This window comes from Ustilaginoidea virens, chromosome 5 (genome assembly GCF_000687475.1).
Source record: "Ustilaginoidea virens chromosome 5, complete sequence".
Lineage (NCBI taxonomy): Eukaryota > Fungi > Ascomycota > Sordariomycetes > Hypocreales > Clavicipitaceae > Ustilaginoidea > Ustilaginoidea virens.
In genome coordinates this window covers 3839054-3856435 of record NC_057320.1, presented here as the reverse complement: position 1 = coordinate 3856435, position 17382 = coordinate 3839054, and the positions used below count along the sequence as shown (strand labels likewise).

The following is a 17382-nucleotide window of genomic DNA, read 5'->3' as shown; positions in this document are numbered from 1 at the left end:
GTGCTGCCCTTCTACTATCTAGAAAGAAAGGGAAAAGCTATCCTATATATACACGAAGGAGGGGTGGGCCCAGGCATCCAAGGTAGCCAGTAAGAAAGCTCCCCGTAATGCTCGCTATGCTACGTATATAATACGTCAGCAGCCCTACTATATCCAGCCTTTCCAACCACCCTAACCACCGCACTAGTAATTAGCCACCACGCTAGTGACTAACCACCACGCTAGTGACTACCCACCACACTAGTGGACTAGCCACCACACTAGTAGGCCGCCACCACACTAGTAGGCCCACCACGCTAATTTAGCAATGCCACACCTTTTTTAATAAGGCCTACCTTACTTGATATACAGTAAATAATCCACTGAAAATCCTAAGGTAAAAGGCAAAGGCCTAAGGTTGGTAAGACTACCGTAAGTCCAAGAGGCGGTATAAGGACTAGAAGGTCAGTAAGCCAGTAGGGCATTAGGCCAGCAGCCTAGTAGGCTACTATAGGATTTTAACAGCTATAAGCCACTGGGCTTGGTTGGGTATACACTGGGTAGGATATTGGGCACAGACTGGGCACGGTTGGGCAGACCGACTTTTCGTCGGGTTTTTCGCTATTTTTGCGGTTTTTCATTATTTTTAACCACTTTTTCAAGATGGTAGAAATATGCCCAAAATTCCCTCTTTCTAGCTAGAATAGTCACCAACAATTAGAATTAGATTTCCCTGACATCTTTGCTTTGGTTAACCTCTTATGCGCTTTAAATCTTTAACCAGCTCTTTGTTTTATTCTGCAACGCCTTGTACGCTACTGTCGGTACTTAGTATACTTTCTAATAGTGTTCTGAGTCACCATTTTGCAACAGGTATAAGCTTAAAAGTAATACTGCAAAAGCTATTATTTTATACTTAATAATACTATTTTATAATAATAAGGAGAATAGGAAAAGATAAATAGTAAGTAGAATAAACTATATTATTGCTTTTAATAATATTGCGAAACCTAAGGGTTAGGTGGCAACTACTCTAGGATATATTACCGCCTATATTGAAGGAGTATAATACGATTCTATCCTAGTAGATAGTAGATCGAATATTAATTTAATTAACAATACTTTCTTAATAAGATATAAAATTCCACAATTGCAACTATAAAAACTAATAAAGGTTAAGATAGCAAACAATAATAAATATACTATTACTACTTGCATATACATTTAAGTAGTAGTAAATAGCATTCTAGTATTAGTATACTTCTATATTATGCCAGCTTAAGAGGAATAGGATGTTTTATTAGAAAAGGTTTAATTATAAAGAATAAGTGCAGTAGAATACTATAGAGAAGATAAACTTACCCTTAAAGGCACTAAAGGAGTCTTATAGGTTCTGCCGATATACCTATACCTAGACCTATTTTAATAAATTAAAGTCCGATATTTAGCTTCTCTAAAATAGGCCCTATCTAATAATAAGATTAAATTTATTAATAATAACTAAAAAATTCTAGAAGAAGTTAAAAAGACTCTATAAAATATAAATAAAGAAGCTTATAAACTAGCATTAATCGCTGGGGATATATATACTACTTTATCGAAAAAATAATTACTATAGATAATAATACTAGCGATTATTCGCAGATTTTTACTTTATAGTATTAATAAAAGCTGGCTATAGAAGAACTTAAAATAGTATTAGGTATAAAAGGGATTAATAGAAAGAATAGAAAAACTAATAATTCGAAAGCCTTAGTATTATAGAAACTATTATTAATAAACTTATTACTTTACTACTTAGTGTCTCTTAAACTAATTCTTAGTAATTAGAAACTTATATAGAGTTAATTTAACCGATAGAGTATAGGGAGATACTCTTATATTAAGAAGGATATTATTCCTATAATAATTACAGAAAGAGAAAATAAATATTCAGAATTTAAGTAGGCGATTAAATAAAAAGAGGAAAATAACCTAAAAAGATAGGAGGATTAAGAATTAGATTTATTCGAAATTTTTCGTATATCTACTAATAACGATCGATAGTATTTAAAATAAAAGGATAAAATATACCTTTCTAACATAAAACCGATAAAGCATTTATTTAGTTTAAAAATATTTAACTTCTTAAAGCTATATAGAAGCAAAATAGAATATATAATGCCGATAGATAAAGTTAGACAACTAACCTTACTAATTTATATAGGAAAACCACTTTTAAAGGGGTACCCCTTTTGATTTCGAAATTTATATATAAATCGACTATTAATAACTATACTAAATAAAACAGTCTATTTATAGTTTAAATAGTCTAGTATTTCGTTAGGAAATAGGGCGGGGTTAATAACTTAATAAATACTTATTAAACGGCTATACTATATATATAAAGACTGTTTTATTAATAAACTAGAGGATATTCGCACTATAGACTTAATATAATACTATATCCCTCTTATACTAAATGCTAAGCTAAAGAAAATAAAACAGTTTCGCTATACGATAGCTTATTAATAATTCTCTAAGAAGGTTTTCCTAGCAATAGAGAAAGCAGTAGTAATATATCGAGATATTTCTAAATAGATAGTATTAATGCTTTTTATTAATAAACTAAAATAAGAGAAAGTCCTACTATCCGAAAAGGTTTTTTATATAGTTTATAACTTTTAAGATATAAATAATAATTTAATTAAACCCGCTTATTTATATTATAATATAGAGGCAGATATAGATTCGGTTTACTGCGGCAGGTTAATAATTTTCTTACAAATAGATACTTTAAATGGGTTTTAGGCTATAGAAGTATACCCACTAGATAAATACAAAATAGCATTTTCCTGCCCTAATAGTATATATATTTACAATAATATACTATAGGGTTTAATAGGGTCACCTGCGATATATACCCGATTTAGGGATATAATATTTAGATACCTTTTCTTTTAGGATAGAATAGAATCGGAATTAATTTTAAGTTATATAAAAGATATTAAAATATCGTTCTCTATCTATATAGACGACTACTATATTATATTAAGAACTTAGGAAGACTACTTTAACTTCTTATAGAAGAGGTATTTTTTAAGAGTTATATAAGCTCCGATCGGCTTAAATAGGAAAAAGACTATTTTCTTTACATTAGAAGTTAATTATATTAGCTTTTCTATTAAAAATAGAAGGATATAATTAGCAAAAAAATATAGGGAGAGATTTATTCGAATAGCGGAATACTTTAATAAATATCTACTAAAGATATAGGATAAGGTTCTAATCTTTATATATTTAACTCTATTCTTATGTAAATTTATTCTAGGAAGGTTAGATCTAATTCGAATAATTAAATTAGTATTCTTTTATACTAATTATAAAATAATAAAAATAGGCAGATAATCTATATAGGAAGAGGAGATACTTTAAGACTAACTAGTATAGATAACTAAAGCAAATTTGGCACTCTTAGCTATCTATTATAGTATTTAGGTAAATACTACTTTTGGTGCCCGGCTAAGAACCTAATTCTACCTTATAATAGATGCCTTAGATATTAATATAGGGGGTATTTTATTTCAGTTAGAAGATACTAAACCTAGAACACTAATAGATGATTCGAATTAGATAAAGGTTAGAATTATTATATAGCTATCATATAAGTTAGGAAATGCTGAGAAATATTATACTATACTAGAAAAAGAGATATTAGCTATTATAATAAGACTGAAAGAAGTTAAATAGCTAATAGAAGGATCCCTATACCCGATTAAGGTCTATACTAACTATAAGGGGATTATAGATTCTATAGCAAACTTAGGAGAAACTTATAGGAAAATTGTAAGATAGATTAATTTACTATAAAAATCTAATATCGAATATATTTATCGGCTAAATATAATAAAAATTATAAAAATTATAAATAGAATATCTAGACTATTGGATGTATTAAGATCGGAACCTATAGAATTAAAACTGTTAAAATCTTATAGTAGCCTACTAGGCTGCTGGCCTAATGCCCTACTGGCATACTAACCTTCTGGCCCTTATACCGCCTCTTGGACTTATGGTAGTCTTACCTTAGGCCTTTGCCTTTTACCTCAAGGATTTTCAGTGGATTATTTACTGTATATCAAGTAAGGTAGGCCTTATTGAAAAGGTGTGGCATTGCTAAATTAGCGTGGTTGCCCACTAGCGTGGTGGCGGCCTACTAGCGTGGTGTGGCATTGCTAAATTAGCGTGGTGGCCTACTAGCGTGGTGGCTAGTTTACTAGCGTAGTGGTTGCCCACTAGCGTGGTGGTTAGTCACTAGCGTGGTGGTTGGGGTGGCTGGATATAGCGGGGTTAGTCGGATTTAGCGGAATTACTGACGAGCATTACGGGGAGCTCTCTTACTGGCTACCCTAGATGCCTGGGCCCACCCCTTCTTTATGTATATATAGGATAGCTTTCCCCCTTCTTTCTAGATAGTAGAAAGGCAGCACAATCGAGTCTATTAATGCACTATATGCCTCTTAACTTCCACCTTCCCTGCGTTTCTGGTTATCTTATATTTGCCTTGCCTTTACACTTGCCCTGCTTTATAGCACTTGTATAGTCTTAGGACTTAGTGAAAAATCTAGTATTTATACTAAGATTAGTTCACAGGTCGCAGACAGTCTTGTGCCATCTAGCTAGCTAGTAAGGCTTTGCTTTTATAGTGACCTTGAGAATTGCAATAAAAACGGAGAATAGGAATAAAAGTTAAATTAAGACTAATAAAACTAATAGTAAATATCGTAATAGAATCCGAATTAATACTATTAGAAGGAAGAATATTAGATCGAAATGCTATTAAGAAATTATCTATTAAATTTCGCCTATAGCTTAAGTTAGCCTAGTATAGAGAGATACTTACGGCAATAATATACAGCTATAATATTATTACCCTAGACCGAAAAAGATTTATATAGAGATGTTCGCTAAAGTACCGATTTATCGATCGAAAGTTATACTAGCTAGAAATAGATAAATCTTTAGCTAAATATATTTTAGAAGGTGGGGTATTAACTAAACTATAAGCCTTCTATAATGTAAAGGGATACTTTAGTCTAGTAATTATATTATAGGCTATTCGAGGGAAATTCTATTAACCTTTAAGAACTAGGGATATTAAGATATATTATCGGTTATATTTAGTATATTAATAAATAGGACCTAGGATCATAAAAGCTGATCTAAAATCTATTATAGTTTTAAAACCATAGGAGATAGTCGCAATAGACTATTTAGGCCCTATTATACTAAAAATAAAAGAGGGAGAAATATATATTCTAGTAGTAGTAGACTATATTACTAGATTTCTTTTAATGTAGATTTATATTAAGGCAATAGGAATCGCAATAATAGAAGCTTAGGGAAAATACTAGGGATTAATATTTAGATAGCTAAAAAGGATCTATTATAATAATAGATCCTATTTTAAAAATCAACTTTTTTAAGCTATAGGAGAAAAGTATAGAATATAGGTAATTTTCAGACTAGTCTTATACCTAGCTTCTATAGGATTAGCCGAAAAAAATATACAACTTATAAAGAATTAACTAATAAAATAGGCTATAGAAAGGAATAGAATATTATTAGAATCGTAGAATTAGGCTATCCCTTCTATTATAATAGTGCTAAATAATCGATATATAACTATAGTTAGAATATCTCTAGCTATATTGATATTCGGTTTCAAATTATTTTCCTAGTATAATAGTATAATTAAGTAGGATTAGGATAAGGCTGATAAGCTAAAAATAACCAATAATAAGCTTATTCGAGATATAAATTTATTAATAATTAACCAAAGAGAAGAGAAATAGGAAAAAGTGCGAGACTAAAAAGTATCTCTTCTATCTAATAAAATTAATAAAGTTCTATATAACTTTAAAGTTAGCGATAGAGTTTAGGAGAAAATAAATAAGGAAAGTAAGTAGAAGGGAAAATTTTATAAAACTTAGGGAAACCTATTAAGAGTCGTCGAAGTTCTATTATCGGTTATTTATATAATAGAGCCGATCTAGAGAGGAATAAAAAGAAAGATATATATAGATGATTTAAAAGGTATTATCGACCGGCTGGAATATTTATAACCTTTACGACTAAATATATAGGATTTGGCAGAATAATTAGATAAAAGAGAGGCTGAAAATCTAGAAGAATAATATAGAGAATTAAAAGTTGCAGCTAGGGATAGCTGCAATAGCTTCCCTTACTTTATCTTTACCTCTATAGGATAGGGCGGATAATACCTATATATTATATATCTGCCTTTTTTTCCCTTTCTTTCCTTTTCTCCCTTTATATTTCCTTAATATAACTTTCGGTCCTAGTAGTAGTAGTTTCCTTTTGTTTTTTTTTCTTTCTCCTAATAGCAATAGTTTCCTTTTTATTTACCTCTCCTAGTAGTAATAGTTCTTCCTTTTATATTTCTTTACTATAGAATTCAGACCTTATAATAGTAGCACGACGTACCTTTGCTTTTTGCAATAATAGCATGGTATTTTTTTTTACCTTAAAGATGAATCTAGAAATATTTAAGGGTAGTGCTATATTTACTAAAATAGGAAAGGTTCTTTTTTCGAATGAGGACTATATCGAGTAAATAAGAGAAAAAGCTATAACTAACGATACTACTATACCTAATGATACCGCCGATAAAGGTATATAGGAAAATATAGAGGAAGTAAGGAATTACTCCCCTAGAAGGCTATATACTGAATTTGCGCATCATTTTCGAGAATAACTTAAGTACCTCCCCCTACTATTAAGAAAAATCGAAGTATAGTAAGTTTTTAATATAATATTATTCGCTCCTTTGTTAAAAATCCCTATAAAGAACAAATTAATTATAGGGATGAAGTCGCCAAATAGGATATATAACCTGGATATAATAATTCGGTCTGCTATTATAAAGATTCTATAGAAGGAAGATATCCTTATTTAATGCAATAAATAGGATAAATCGAATGCGATTAAATATTATACAAAAGTATTAGAAGAGATCCACTACTATAGAATAGACTTATTTAATTTGCTATAAGAACCGAGGGAGGCTATAATAGTGCGGTTAAAGAAAAGAAAAACGAATAAAATAATAGAAGAAGGCGTAAATACTGCGAAAAAAATGAGATATACGAATAATAAGGAAGATAATATAATTAGAGCAGCTATTATTATTGCAGAGGCAATAAAAATAGGGCTCGAAAAGATCGCTGACGTATTAAGGGAGTGAATTTGCTATTGATAATGGTTTTTATTTTTTTTTTTTTTGCTTGTATTTGCTAGAAGGAATATTATTCTTTTGTATTGGTAATATTATGGGTAATACTATAAAAGAAAAGGGGGATCCTATTGAAGGGATAAATAGTGGGGGTTCTAGATTAGATTAGCTCGAAAAGAAAGCAACCCTCCTATACAATACATTTTTGGCCCCATGGTCAGTGGAAAGGAATTCACCCCCCCAACCCTACTAGTTTGCTAGTCATGAACCGCAAAGGCCCGTGTTTCCAGCTGGCAAGGCAAAGCGAAAAGCAAAGCAAGCGATTGGCCGGAACTCGGGGCGGAAGCCTTCTCGCGGCCGGCCAAAACAAGGCTGACAAGGGGGGAGGGGAGGGACGATGGCTACCGTACCTGTCGGCTCGGGTTGTGACAGACAACTTGGCGCTAGGCAACATGGGTAAAATCTTCCCGGTTGTCCTTGGAAGAGGGGGTCGACGGTCGACAGCGGATGATGTCTGCTTCGCTCTGCCGTTGACCGGGCTTGCTGGTCTCAATGAAAACGACCGACCACGCAGTGCTGAGCGGAACAAGTGCAAGAGGCTAGACGCCGAGACTCGGGCAACAAAACCACACAGTACATAGGTACCTAGGTAGGTACAGTAGGTGCCCGTGTATTTTTGGCGTGTCAGTTGGCCCTGTGGGCTCAACCGAGCACCGACGTCGGCCTGGGTCCTGGCACGTTTAGCACCAAAGCATCAAGCATCACGCATCAAGCATCACGCATCAAGCATCGAGCGTCAAGCATCACATGCCAGCGCTTGACAGATGCTCCCAGGCCCTTTGACTTTTCCACCAAGCTTGTCTCATTTGCCAGGGGCACGCACCCCCATCCCCCCCCCCCCCCCCCCCAACAACCGTCCACGTCGGGCCAGCTTCACAAGCAAAAACTCAACTGTCTGGTAGTGGACAGCACGCACTGTGTGTACAGGGCTCCCGCTCCCCGCGCGGCGTCCAACAATGCAAATGCGGGACCCGACGTACGCTTGCGATAAACTCCCCGGATGACAAGACAGGCCGTCTCGGTGACGTGTTCGTAATGGGCAGGAAGCTGCTTGCAAGCACGTGTTAGTCTCCAGCCAATCGTCCGTCTCCTGATGCACCTGTGGGGGGAGGGGGGTGGCGGGTCGTGATGCCTGCTCGGATGCGGGCGCGCATTTCACGACGGGAAAGGCTGATTGTGTTGGGCTTTCATGGGGCGTTTACAGTACGAAAGGAGATGGCACCAGCAAACTTCCAGACGGAACCACCCCCAGCCCAGCTTGTGATGTGATGCTGCCAACGCACTGGGGCACCTTGGCTTTCTGGCTTTCAGCCAGGACTCTCATCCATCTGCTGAGGCACGTTTCCAACCCCCCCCCCCCCCCCGTCCCTCAGGGTAAGAAGATCACTTCTTCTTGCTCAAGCGTTGTGTTGTGGCTCATCCCGGCCCAAGGATCGAATATCTTAACCAGCTCGTCATCTCCGAACCGGGCCACTCACGATCAAGCAACCTGAAGCTGAGGTCGAGGGATCTGCAAATCCTCAACCATTGGCAAAAGCCTCATTGGCAAAGGGTCCCCCGTCGCTTTGCTCCGTCCTTTCCGCAAGGGTACAAAATGTATGTTGTAACTCGTGCTCGCCACCGGACAGTCGAGTAGTCGAGGCTCATCAAGCTACAGTGGGGGTGTTCAATTTCTTCCATCCCCAGAGAGGCAAGACGTTGTGCCACGGCCACTGCTCCCGAGCTATTTCCACAAGGTCAGCCAGTGCTAGCAAGCAGTTGAGGATTGCAATACTGGTGCGATGCGTCCGCCCATGCAGGTGCATCACATGAAGACTCCCCGCCCAAAGGGTCACATGAAAGTTGTTCCAGGACTCTCGTTCAACACATGATCTCTCCTCCATGCTCTCCGCAAGCAAGTGCAACGTTCTAGACATCCACCCGGCTATTGGCAAGTATCATGGCTTGAGTCAGACCTCGCGTCACAATTACCTTAGGTACCTAACAGCATCGTGACCATGTGCTCAGTGCATACCGTACTGACAGCAACAGAGGGGGGAAACGCCGTCTCCTTTTCACAATACCAGTGCGGTTTCGTTGGAAGCACCAACATTGGCAGCTCAGGCCCATTTGTCTGGTTGACTTTCCTCCGATATGCCCTGGATATGCCCTAGATATATATGCCCTCATATCCGGCAACGATGTCCGGCTCCTCTGACGCCGCCCAAGCCACGGGAAAAGCTTGTACTCGGGCAGCTCTTATGGAACCATCTGTGTGTCCTTCTCCGCACCGCGAAATCGCAGCTGCCATCCACGGCACCGCAGAACAACAAGACAGAATGTCGCGTCGCACACGGGCTGAACAATGGGCTGCACTGTCTAAAGGGCGCGTTGGATGGAGAAGGGAAGACCAGAGGCTCGAGAAACAAAAAAAAAAAAAAGGTTTTTGAAGTGGGCGAAACTGGGCCCAGGTCCGCACGTGACCCGTTCGACTTCTTCCCAGACCAGAGGCGGCTGGGCACCCCAGCTTTAGCCGTGATTCAGCCGATTGGCGACGCAACGCAACGCAAGCAACAACTCACCCGCAACAACCAGCTACTCCGTACGGAGGAACCTCGCAGCCAAGACAGCAAGACAGCGGCTCACTCAATGTGACAGCCAAGCCCCATCACGACCACTCGAGAGCCATGACCACGGAAGGCTACAGCTAAGGCGGGCAGCTCAGACATCACCCATCGCTGCATGTGCACGACGACATACTGTCGCGTGCAGCCTAGTCACCTCCATCATCACCTTTGGCCGCTGTGCCAATTGAACCTTCTACCCCCTCGCCTCGCTGGCCCATTCCGTTGCTCCACGCGCCTGAGCACCCCCCCCGCCACCCCCCGGACGAGCCAGCCAGGCAACCATGGCATCAGCAATCTTTTTCCTGGATCTCAAGGGCAAGGTGAGCGTTTGCCCTGGTGTCTCTCGGTCCCCCTTCTTTGAAGGAAAAGACAAATACGCTACAAGTGAATCAGGTCCATATACACGTACTAACGGCTATAGACCCTCCTTGCCCGCAACTACAGAGGTGACATTCCCATGTCCGCGGTCGAAAAGTTTCCCATACTCCTCTCCGATGCCGAAGAAGAATCATCCGCCGTACCGCCTTGCTTCTCTCACGAAGGCATCAACGTATGTTTTTTGGGCATGATGTTTCCGGGCGGGGATTGCGTCAAAACCTCCGTCCACCGTGACGAAGCAGGCTAATGCCCCCGACAGTACCTTTACATCCGCCACAACAATCTCTACCTCCTCGCACTTACCAAGCGCAACACCAACGCTGCCGAGATTCTCCTTTTTCTGCACAAGATTGTCGAAGTGTTCACCGAGTATTTCAAGGTGCTCGAGGAGGAGTCCATCAGGGACAACTTTGTCATCATCTACGAACTCCTCGACGAGATGATGGACTTTGGCTACCCACAAACCACCGAGTCGAAAATTCTGCAAGAATACATCACCCAAGAATCGCACAAGCTCGAAGTCCAGGCTCGTCCCCCCATCGCCGTCACCAACTCGGTATCGTGGCGTTCAGAGGGCATACGGTATCGCAAGAACGAGGTGTTTCTGGACGTCGTTGAGAGCCTGAACCTGCTGGTCAGCGCGGACGGCAATGTACTGCGGAGCGAGATCCTGGGCGCAATTAAGATGAAGTGCTATCTTAGCGGTATGCCGGAGCTGCGGCTGGGGCTCAACGACAAGGTCATGTTTGAGACGACGGGGCGGACGACGCGAGGCAAGGCCATCGAGATGGAGGACGTCAAGTTCCACCAATGCGTGCGGCTGTCGCGGTTCGAAAACGACCGCACCATCAGCTTCATCCCCCCGGACGGCGAGTTCGAGCTCATGTCGTACAGATTAAACACCCAGGTCAAGCCGCTGATTTGGGTGGAATGCGTCGTCGAGTCGCACTCGGGCTCGCGGATCGAGTACATGCTCAAAGCGCGCGCGCAGTTCAAGCGCCGCAGCACGGCCAACAACGTCGAGGTCATCATCCCCGTGCCCGACGACGCAGACTCGCCCCGGTTCAGAACCAACATAGGCTCCGTCCACTACGCTCCCGAGCAGAGCGCCATTGTCTGGAAGATCAGGCAGTTTGGCGGCCAAAAGGAGTTTCTAATGCGTGCCGAGCTGGGTCTCCCCAGCGTACGGGGCGATGACGAACACGGCGGAGGCATGACGGGCGGGTTCGGAGGTAGCATGGGCGGCGTCGGTGGTATGGGCAAAGGAGCAAAGAGGCCTATCCAAGTCAAGTTTGAGATTCCCTACTTTACGACCAGTGGCATTCAGGTGCGATATCTCAAGATAACGGAACCCAAGGTTAGCCAACGCCCAACGCCCGAAGCACCTGCTCTGTTCTCTATTCGCCCCCCCCCGCCCCCCGGCTTCCTTTCTCCCTTTCTTCCTTTGTTACTTTCTTTTTCCCGCCGTCGCCAAGGACAAGACAACAAGCAAACACTGATGAGAATTCCCTTTTTAGCTTCAGTACCCGTCGCTGCCCTGGGTACGGTACATTACTCAGTCGGGCGACATCGCGGTTCGACTACCAGATGTTGTGTGATTGACTCGGGGCCAACTCACGCATCCCAGCCATAAAACGCCTCGTCGCTTTCTTTGCCATCTTTTTTCACGGTTGAATAAAATGGGCACGACAAATTCTCGGAGTCTCGCACCCTTTTGCGAGGGCCACCCTTGTGGACTTTGAGCCAAGGTGGCCAGTGTCATGTTTTGCATTTGCGGGTGATGAGCAAGTCAGGGGAGCTGGGCTTGGTATATAGAGACGGATCAGGCGCGGAAGAAGAGAAGAGGACAAACGACCCCCAAACAAGTTCCCCATAGTAAGGAATTTACCAATTGCGGGGGCGAGCCAAGCCATCAGCACCAGCTGCGTATGCGACATTGATCTATCCCAGTATATCCATTCATTTGCCGTGGAAATCGCTGGCCGGCTTGGATGGCGTAGCCGCCTTGCAGTGCCCTTTGCAGAGCCCCAAGCCCATGCTGGCACGCGACGCCGCGACCGAGGAAAAAACCAATGTTCACCTGGCAGCGTATATTGGGCCGCCAGTATCAGCAAGGACCCCCCTTTCCCCCTGTCCGAAGTTTGGCACAGCGGCAGCCGGCCTTGCTTGGTTTGTCGCTGATCGAGGAACACGCTGCGCGTAGATACTCCATCCACGCTTCACGAAGCCTCTGGGCTGCACGGCCAGCAGCGCATGAAAAGCAGCCAGCTCTGTGGGCTCGATCCTTGACCGGTGGTACAGCTCGCGGGGATTTGTTCTTGCTGCTGCTGCGCAGCTAACCTCGTCCCCGCGGCCTGCCGGATCGCTCATGGAAGCCTGGATTGATGTCGCTGGCATGGTTTGCGCCGGCCGCGTACAAAACTTTCGCCCACGTCTCGTCTCGTCTCGTTAATAGACGAAAGAAGCTCATGGGTGAAAAAGGCCGGACTCGCCCGGCTCGCATGCTTGTCAACAGCAGTTCCTTTTGCGTCATATCATCACATCTGGGGAATGTTTGTGTCGTCTATTGTTCTTGCCTGCTTTCTCCGCCACCCCTTCCGCGCATGCTCAGGTGGCATCAGGGTTAGTCGCCCCTCCTTGCCCTTTTCGATGCCGAGGGGTCTGTCTCGGGCGATTGCGCAGGGGCTTCTGAAAGCTGATTGAAAGCCTCTTGCATCAGCAGCTTTTCCCCTAGCCTGACCGTGATGGCCATTCGCTGGCGGTGTGGAAGATCGTCCCGCTTCAGCAGCTCTTGGTCCTCTGCCACGGTGGTTGTATATCGGGATGCTATGGACCGAAGCGCTCCAGTCACTATGGATTGCAGGACGTCATTTCTCTTTCTCTTGTCTGGTATCAGGCCCTGGTTCATCTTTTGCAGCTGCTTCACGACAGTCTTTAACTGCTCTTTCAGATCCGCAGGCATGCCCTCCACTCTGGCCACGCCATCCAGCGTTCCGTCCGGGTTAGGCTCGCCAGATTCTCGTTCCAGGACGAAAACATCCTCCAAGTCTTCTGGGTCAATTTGCTCCATCTGCCAGAAGGGTCAGCGTATGTTTTTTTTTCTTCTTTTTTTCCCAAGACGAGTCGCCGTCGTCGGAGTGTTAGCTCACCGCTCTGGCCAGGACCTCCCGCGACACGTTCAACTCGGACATGAGCGCGTCCTGGACCGCCTCCCAAGGAATTTCCACCACGTCGTACCGGGAATGCTGGCTCGTGACGTAGCCGTATCGACGTAATAGTTCGGAATTGGGGTGAGGTCCGTAGCAGTTGAGGATCTCATCACCTGCCTTGACGTCGCGCAACGTCGTGATTGTCAACTCGTCGTCGCCGTGGTTAACGTGAGCCTGCATTCACACGTGGCGGTCAATCTCTCACGACACTGCAACCATGATTCCCTGCTGCATGCTGCGCCTTACGTTGAACTCGGCATCTGCGTTGAGCATATCCGCCATGGCAACCATGCCCATCATGGACTTCCCTTCCTGGTCCTCCACCCAGCCGTCCGCCTCGTCATCATCTGCCGCCGCTCCGTCATTCTCCAGGTCAAAGGCAAATGCCATGACGGTGCTCCCCATCCGGTGAGCCAACTTGATCAAATCGTGGTCGCCATAATCTCGGCTTGCGGCGAATACATCTGGGTTCTGTCGGATAGCCGGGATCAGGCGGGTGCGAAACATGTCCTCTGCACTAGCCTTGCCGATTCTATTCACCACGGCGCTAGCTTGAAGATGCGACAGTTCTTCATCGGACCAAAACATTGGAGTATCGAAACTGTCCGGCAAGACATCCAAGTATGGCTTCCACTTGGACTGGTCACCAAGGAAAAACTCGTACATCATGACGAGGACTAGGGCGCTCCAAGAGTCTAAAGCTTGTTCATCGTCTTCATCACCGTGACTTTCGAACAAGGCCGGCAGAATGTTCTTCAGTTCAGACGTTTCCGAGGAGATGATGGCATTCCTGGGTATCGAGACGATTTCGGTATCGGCGGGGATGTCCTGAGTAGCAACTGTCCAATCCTTTTATTAATCATGCAAATGGTCAGCAGGTTGATCGGTGGTATCCATACTTATTCCACGGCCAGCATGGCGGAAGCGAAGATCCACAATTTCAATTGCATCCGAGAATGAGGCGCCAGGCAACTTGTTGAACCATTCCAAGAATGAGGCAGATTTGCGGTCAAAGTCGGCCGACGACATTCTGGGTTGGTTGTCCAGGGAGATTGGCGGGATGACGAGGGAAAACACCTGCCTCCTTTCTCACCTACTGTGACGCTGTGACGCTCCCTCAGGTTTGCCTTTGTGCGAGTCGTGGTCGTGCCTGGTTGTGGGTCTTTGCAGTGCGCAGTGGCCAGTGAGTGGCCCAGTGCTCAGGGCCTCCTCTCCTTGCCATGTATGTACGAAGCAATGATTGCTTGCTGTCAGCCCACAGCCTCATGCCTTGACGATTTACGAGGTCAGCGTCAATAGGTCTTGCGTTATCATCAACCTGGGAAACATGCTTATGTAGTGTACCCCCCCGAGTTCCAGTCGTCGCCCTGTTTGTTGACTGGGCGTGGTTCAGGGTAGGTTGCATCATGCGACAAGTCTACTCGAAAAACAGCCATAAAATACAATTAATCCAAAGTGAATCGGCGTGTTTTCGCCAAATATTACATTACAAAATGCCGAGTTACAAATGATATAAATCGAGGGAAAAAAAAAAAAAAAAAAAAAAGACAAAAAAGAGAGAGAGACCAAAAAAGAAAAGTATGCCCCAGTGCACCGATTCGTCGCCGTGGCCCCTGCTACTCTACTCCTCGTCAATCTTGATGCATTTCTTGGCCACGTCTCTCTTCTTTGGCTTCAACCACTCTTCCATCCCCTCTGGCCAGTAAACCCTCCCCTCAGCGCCGCCCATGCTGACATCTTCCGGGGCGACAACCTGCTCCGGAGTTTCAATTTCTTCCTCTGCAAGGCTCCCGTCCTCTCCGGTCCTGGTTCTGACGCCTTTCCTCGCCTTCTTCTTCTTCTTCTTCTTCACCGCCTTTCTGGGCTGGTCGTCCCGCTCGTACGGGATGATGTTGTTGAACAACTGCCAGCCGCGAAGTTTGAAGTTGCGCATGAGGTCGAACACAGCTTGCTCCTTGTCTTTGGCTTCAATCATGAGATCCATGTCGGCAGGGCATGGCGGCAGAGTCTTCACACGAGGAGAGTGTTTCCGTCGGTCGCGAGGTGTGATGGCCGAGGGCGTCGGCTCACTGTAGTGCATCTTCTGCGTTATGTTTTTCCTGGTCCACGTCGCCTTGATCCGGTCGTACAAGCTCATAATGTCCAGGGTGCCTTCTCGCATGCTGGAATCAAACACGATGTTGTGGTGATGAAAGTCCAGAACCAACGGTATGTCGAGCTCCTCGCAGATGGGGAGCAGATCGTGCACGCTCCAGGACACGTCGTCGTTTTCCAAAACCAGTCTCTTCCTGACCCCCGCTGAGAGGTTCCTGTAGTTCTCCCGGAATCGATCCAGGGTTGCTTCTTTGTCGCCGTAAGTCCCACCCATGTGAAGAATCATGACGGCGTCGCGGTCCAACTGTTCAGAGAGACACAGGCGCGAGAGCATCTCGTCGTGATACTCCAAGTCACGTATAGACGCAGCCACCACCTCCCTTCTGGGACTTCCAATCTGGGTGAACTGCCCTGGGTGCGTTGTCAATCTGTGGTTCAACTCCGTGGCAACCTTTCCCGCCCTAGCCAACACCTCGGCCGCGAAGGCTAGATTGTACCCGTACTCCTCGTGGCTGGCAAATGGGAACATCTCGCTACTCAACCTCATAAACTTGATGCCATACCTCTCGTTCCATCGAATCATTTTCTCAATGTCTCGGGCGTTGGCCAGGCCAAGGTCTTGGACATATTTCAGACCTCTTTCCACATCGGGCTCCTTGGTTTTGTCGCGCCGGTTTTTGGTCGGATGCTCAGGCTGTGTGGGATCTTGCAAAGGATAGCGATGGTCAAGAATGGAGCTTATGCGACAAGTTCTCGACGAGAAAACGGGAGGATTGGCATTGCGAAGGTACGTGTTTAAACATGCCTATCTGCGGTTAGTAAAGGACACTCCAGGCAACCCTCGCAGCTTTCTCAGCCTCGGCATGAAGTGAAGAGAGAGCTAGGCCATTGATATATACCCAGGGTCCATTTGGATTTGTTGAAACGCTCGACAAAGAGAAGAATGTTCCTTACATAACCGAGTCGCCCTGCCCATGGCAATGGCAATATGTTACTATTCAGTGGTGGCGGGCGTCGGGGCCCGCGATCACCTACCTCGTCATCCAACAGGTCAGCATCAGCTTGGCTGTCAGGCTCAGCTTCGACCGTTTTCACGCTCATGGATGATCCGTTGGTGCCATTGCGAAGAGGGGGGCGCTTCTTGGAGGAATTCAACATGACAATCCTTGCAGCTGCAGCCTCCTCTGCATCTTGCGTTGCTTCCAGCTTTGCTTCTCGCCTGAATCCCTGCCTTGCTTCCGGCCTTGCATTTTGCTTTGCAACTTGCTTTTCATCTTGTTTTGCTACCTCCTTTGCCGTCACGTCCCACAGATCCGAGGACTCGATAGCCAAGCGCTGTTTTTTCGCGTCTTCCAGGAGCCGGTGCTCCATTTCCGAGAGCGTGTGCATGGCGCGCTCCACTGCCTCCCTGGAACATAACACTCCGCCTCGCGGGCTACGATTCCGACTGGCAGCATCGTCTTCCTTGGTTCGCCTGCTGCTCCTCCTGAGACGCTCTGGCGGCGGCGGCGGCGGCGGAGGAGGAGTTGGATGCTGCTCGATGCGTTTCCTCTTGGGCGGCATCGTGGGATAACAACGAGCCAGGGCTTTGCAAAAGGGTTTGCGGCTTGCGCTCAGTGACGCGGACAGCACCGAGACCGAGCCGCGGACAGTCGACATGCAGTTTGAAAACTGGCCAGAGGTGTTGAGAGTTCCAGCGGGCTGCGAGAACAGAGGCTAGCTACCAGCTTCACTTGATAAGCTGCCTGCCGTTTGGCTGGTGTACCCTGACCGGTGAAGCCTGCCCGGACAAGCCATCTGCAAGCTCTCTCTCTCTCTCTCT

General features: G+C 44.7%; 5 protein-coding genes across 5 annotated transcripts; 2 read left to right on the top strand and 3 right to left on the bottom strand.

Moving 5' to 3' along the window:
• Positions 1-9154: 9154 nt before the first annotated feature.
• On the top strand, positions 9155-9470 carry UV8b_06770 (uncharacterized protein; the record flags this gene model as incomplete). Its single annotated transcript, XM_043144267.1, has 2 exons — positions 9155-9249; positions 9305-9470. 2 exons carry the CDS (start codon positions 9155-9157, stop codon positions 9468-9470), a joined length of 261 nt encoding a protein of 86 aa, XP_043000202.1.
• Positions 9471-10160: 690 nt separating this feature from the next.
• UV8b_06769 (uncharacterized protein) lies at positions 10161-11855 on the top strand (the record flags this gene model as incomplete). The annotated part of the gene is made up of 4 exons (XM_043144266.1): positions 10161-10199; positions 10301-10429; positions 10517-11614; positions 11775-11855. The coding sequence occupies 4 exons, from the start codon at positions 10161-10163 to the stop codon at positions 11853-11855; spliced, it is 1347 nt and encodes a 448-aa protein (XP_043000201.1).
• A 478-nt stretch (positions 11856-12333) lies between these two features.
• UV8b_06768 (uncharacterized protein) lies at positions 12334-12654 on the bottom strand (the record flags this gene model as incomplete). The annotated part of the gene is made up of 1 exon (XM_043144265.1): positions 12334-12654. The coding sequence occupies one exon, from the start codon at positions 12652-12654 to the stop codon at positions 12334-12336; it is 321 nt and encodes a 106-aa protein (XP_043000200.1).
• A 226-nt stretch (positions 12655-12880) lies between these two features.
• On the bottom strand, positions 12881-14495 carry UV8b_06767 (uncharacterized protein; the record flags this gene model as incomplete). Its single annotated transcript, XM_043144264.1, has 4 exons — positions 12881-13327; positions 13407-13640; positions 13713-14305; positions 14366-14495. 4 exons carry the CDS (start codon positions 14493-14495, stop codon positions 12881-12883), a joined length of 1404 nt encoding a protein of 467 aa, XP_043000199.1.
• A 592-nt stretch (positions 14496-15087) lies between these two features.
• Positions 15088-17123, bottom strand: UV8b_06766 (uncharacterized protein; the record flags this gene model as incomplete). The annotated part of the gene is made up of 2 exons (XM_043144263.1): positions 15088-16365; positions 16515-17123. 2 exons carry the CDS (start codon positions 17121-17123, stop codon positions 15088-15090), a joined length of 1887 nt encoding a protein of 628 aa, XP_043000198.1.
• Between the last annotated feature and the right edge of the window lie 259 nt (positions 17124-17382).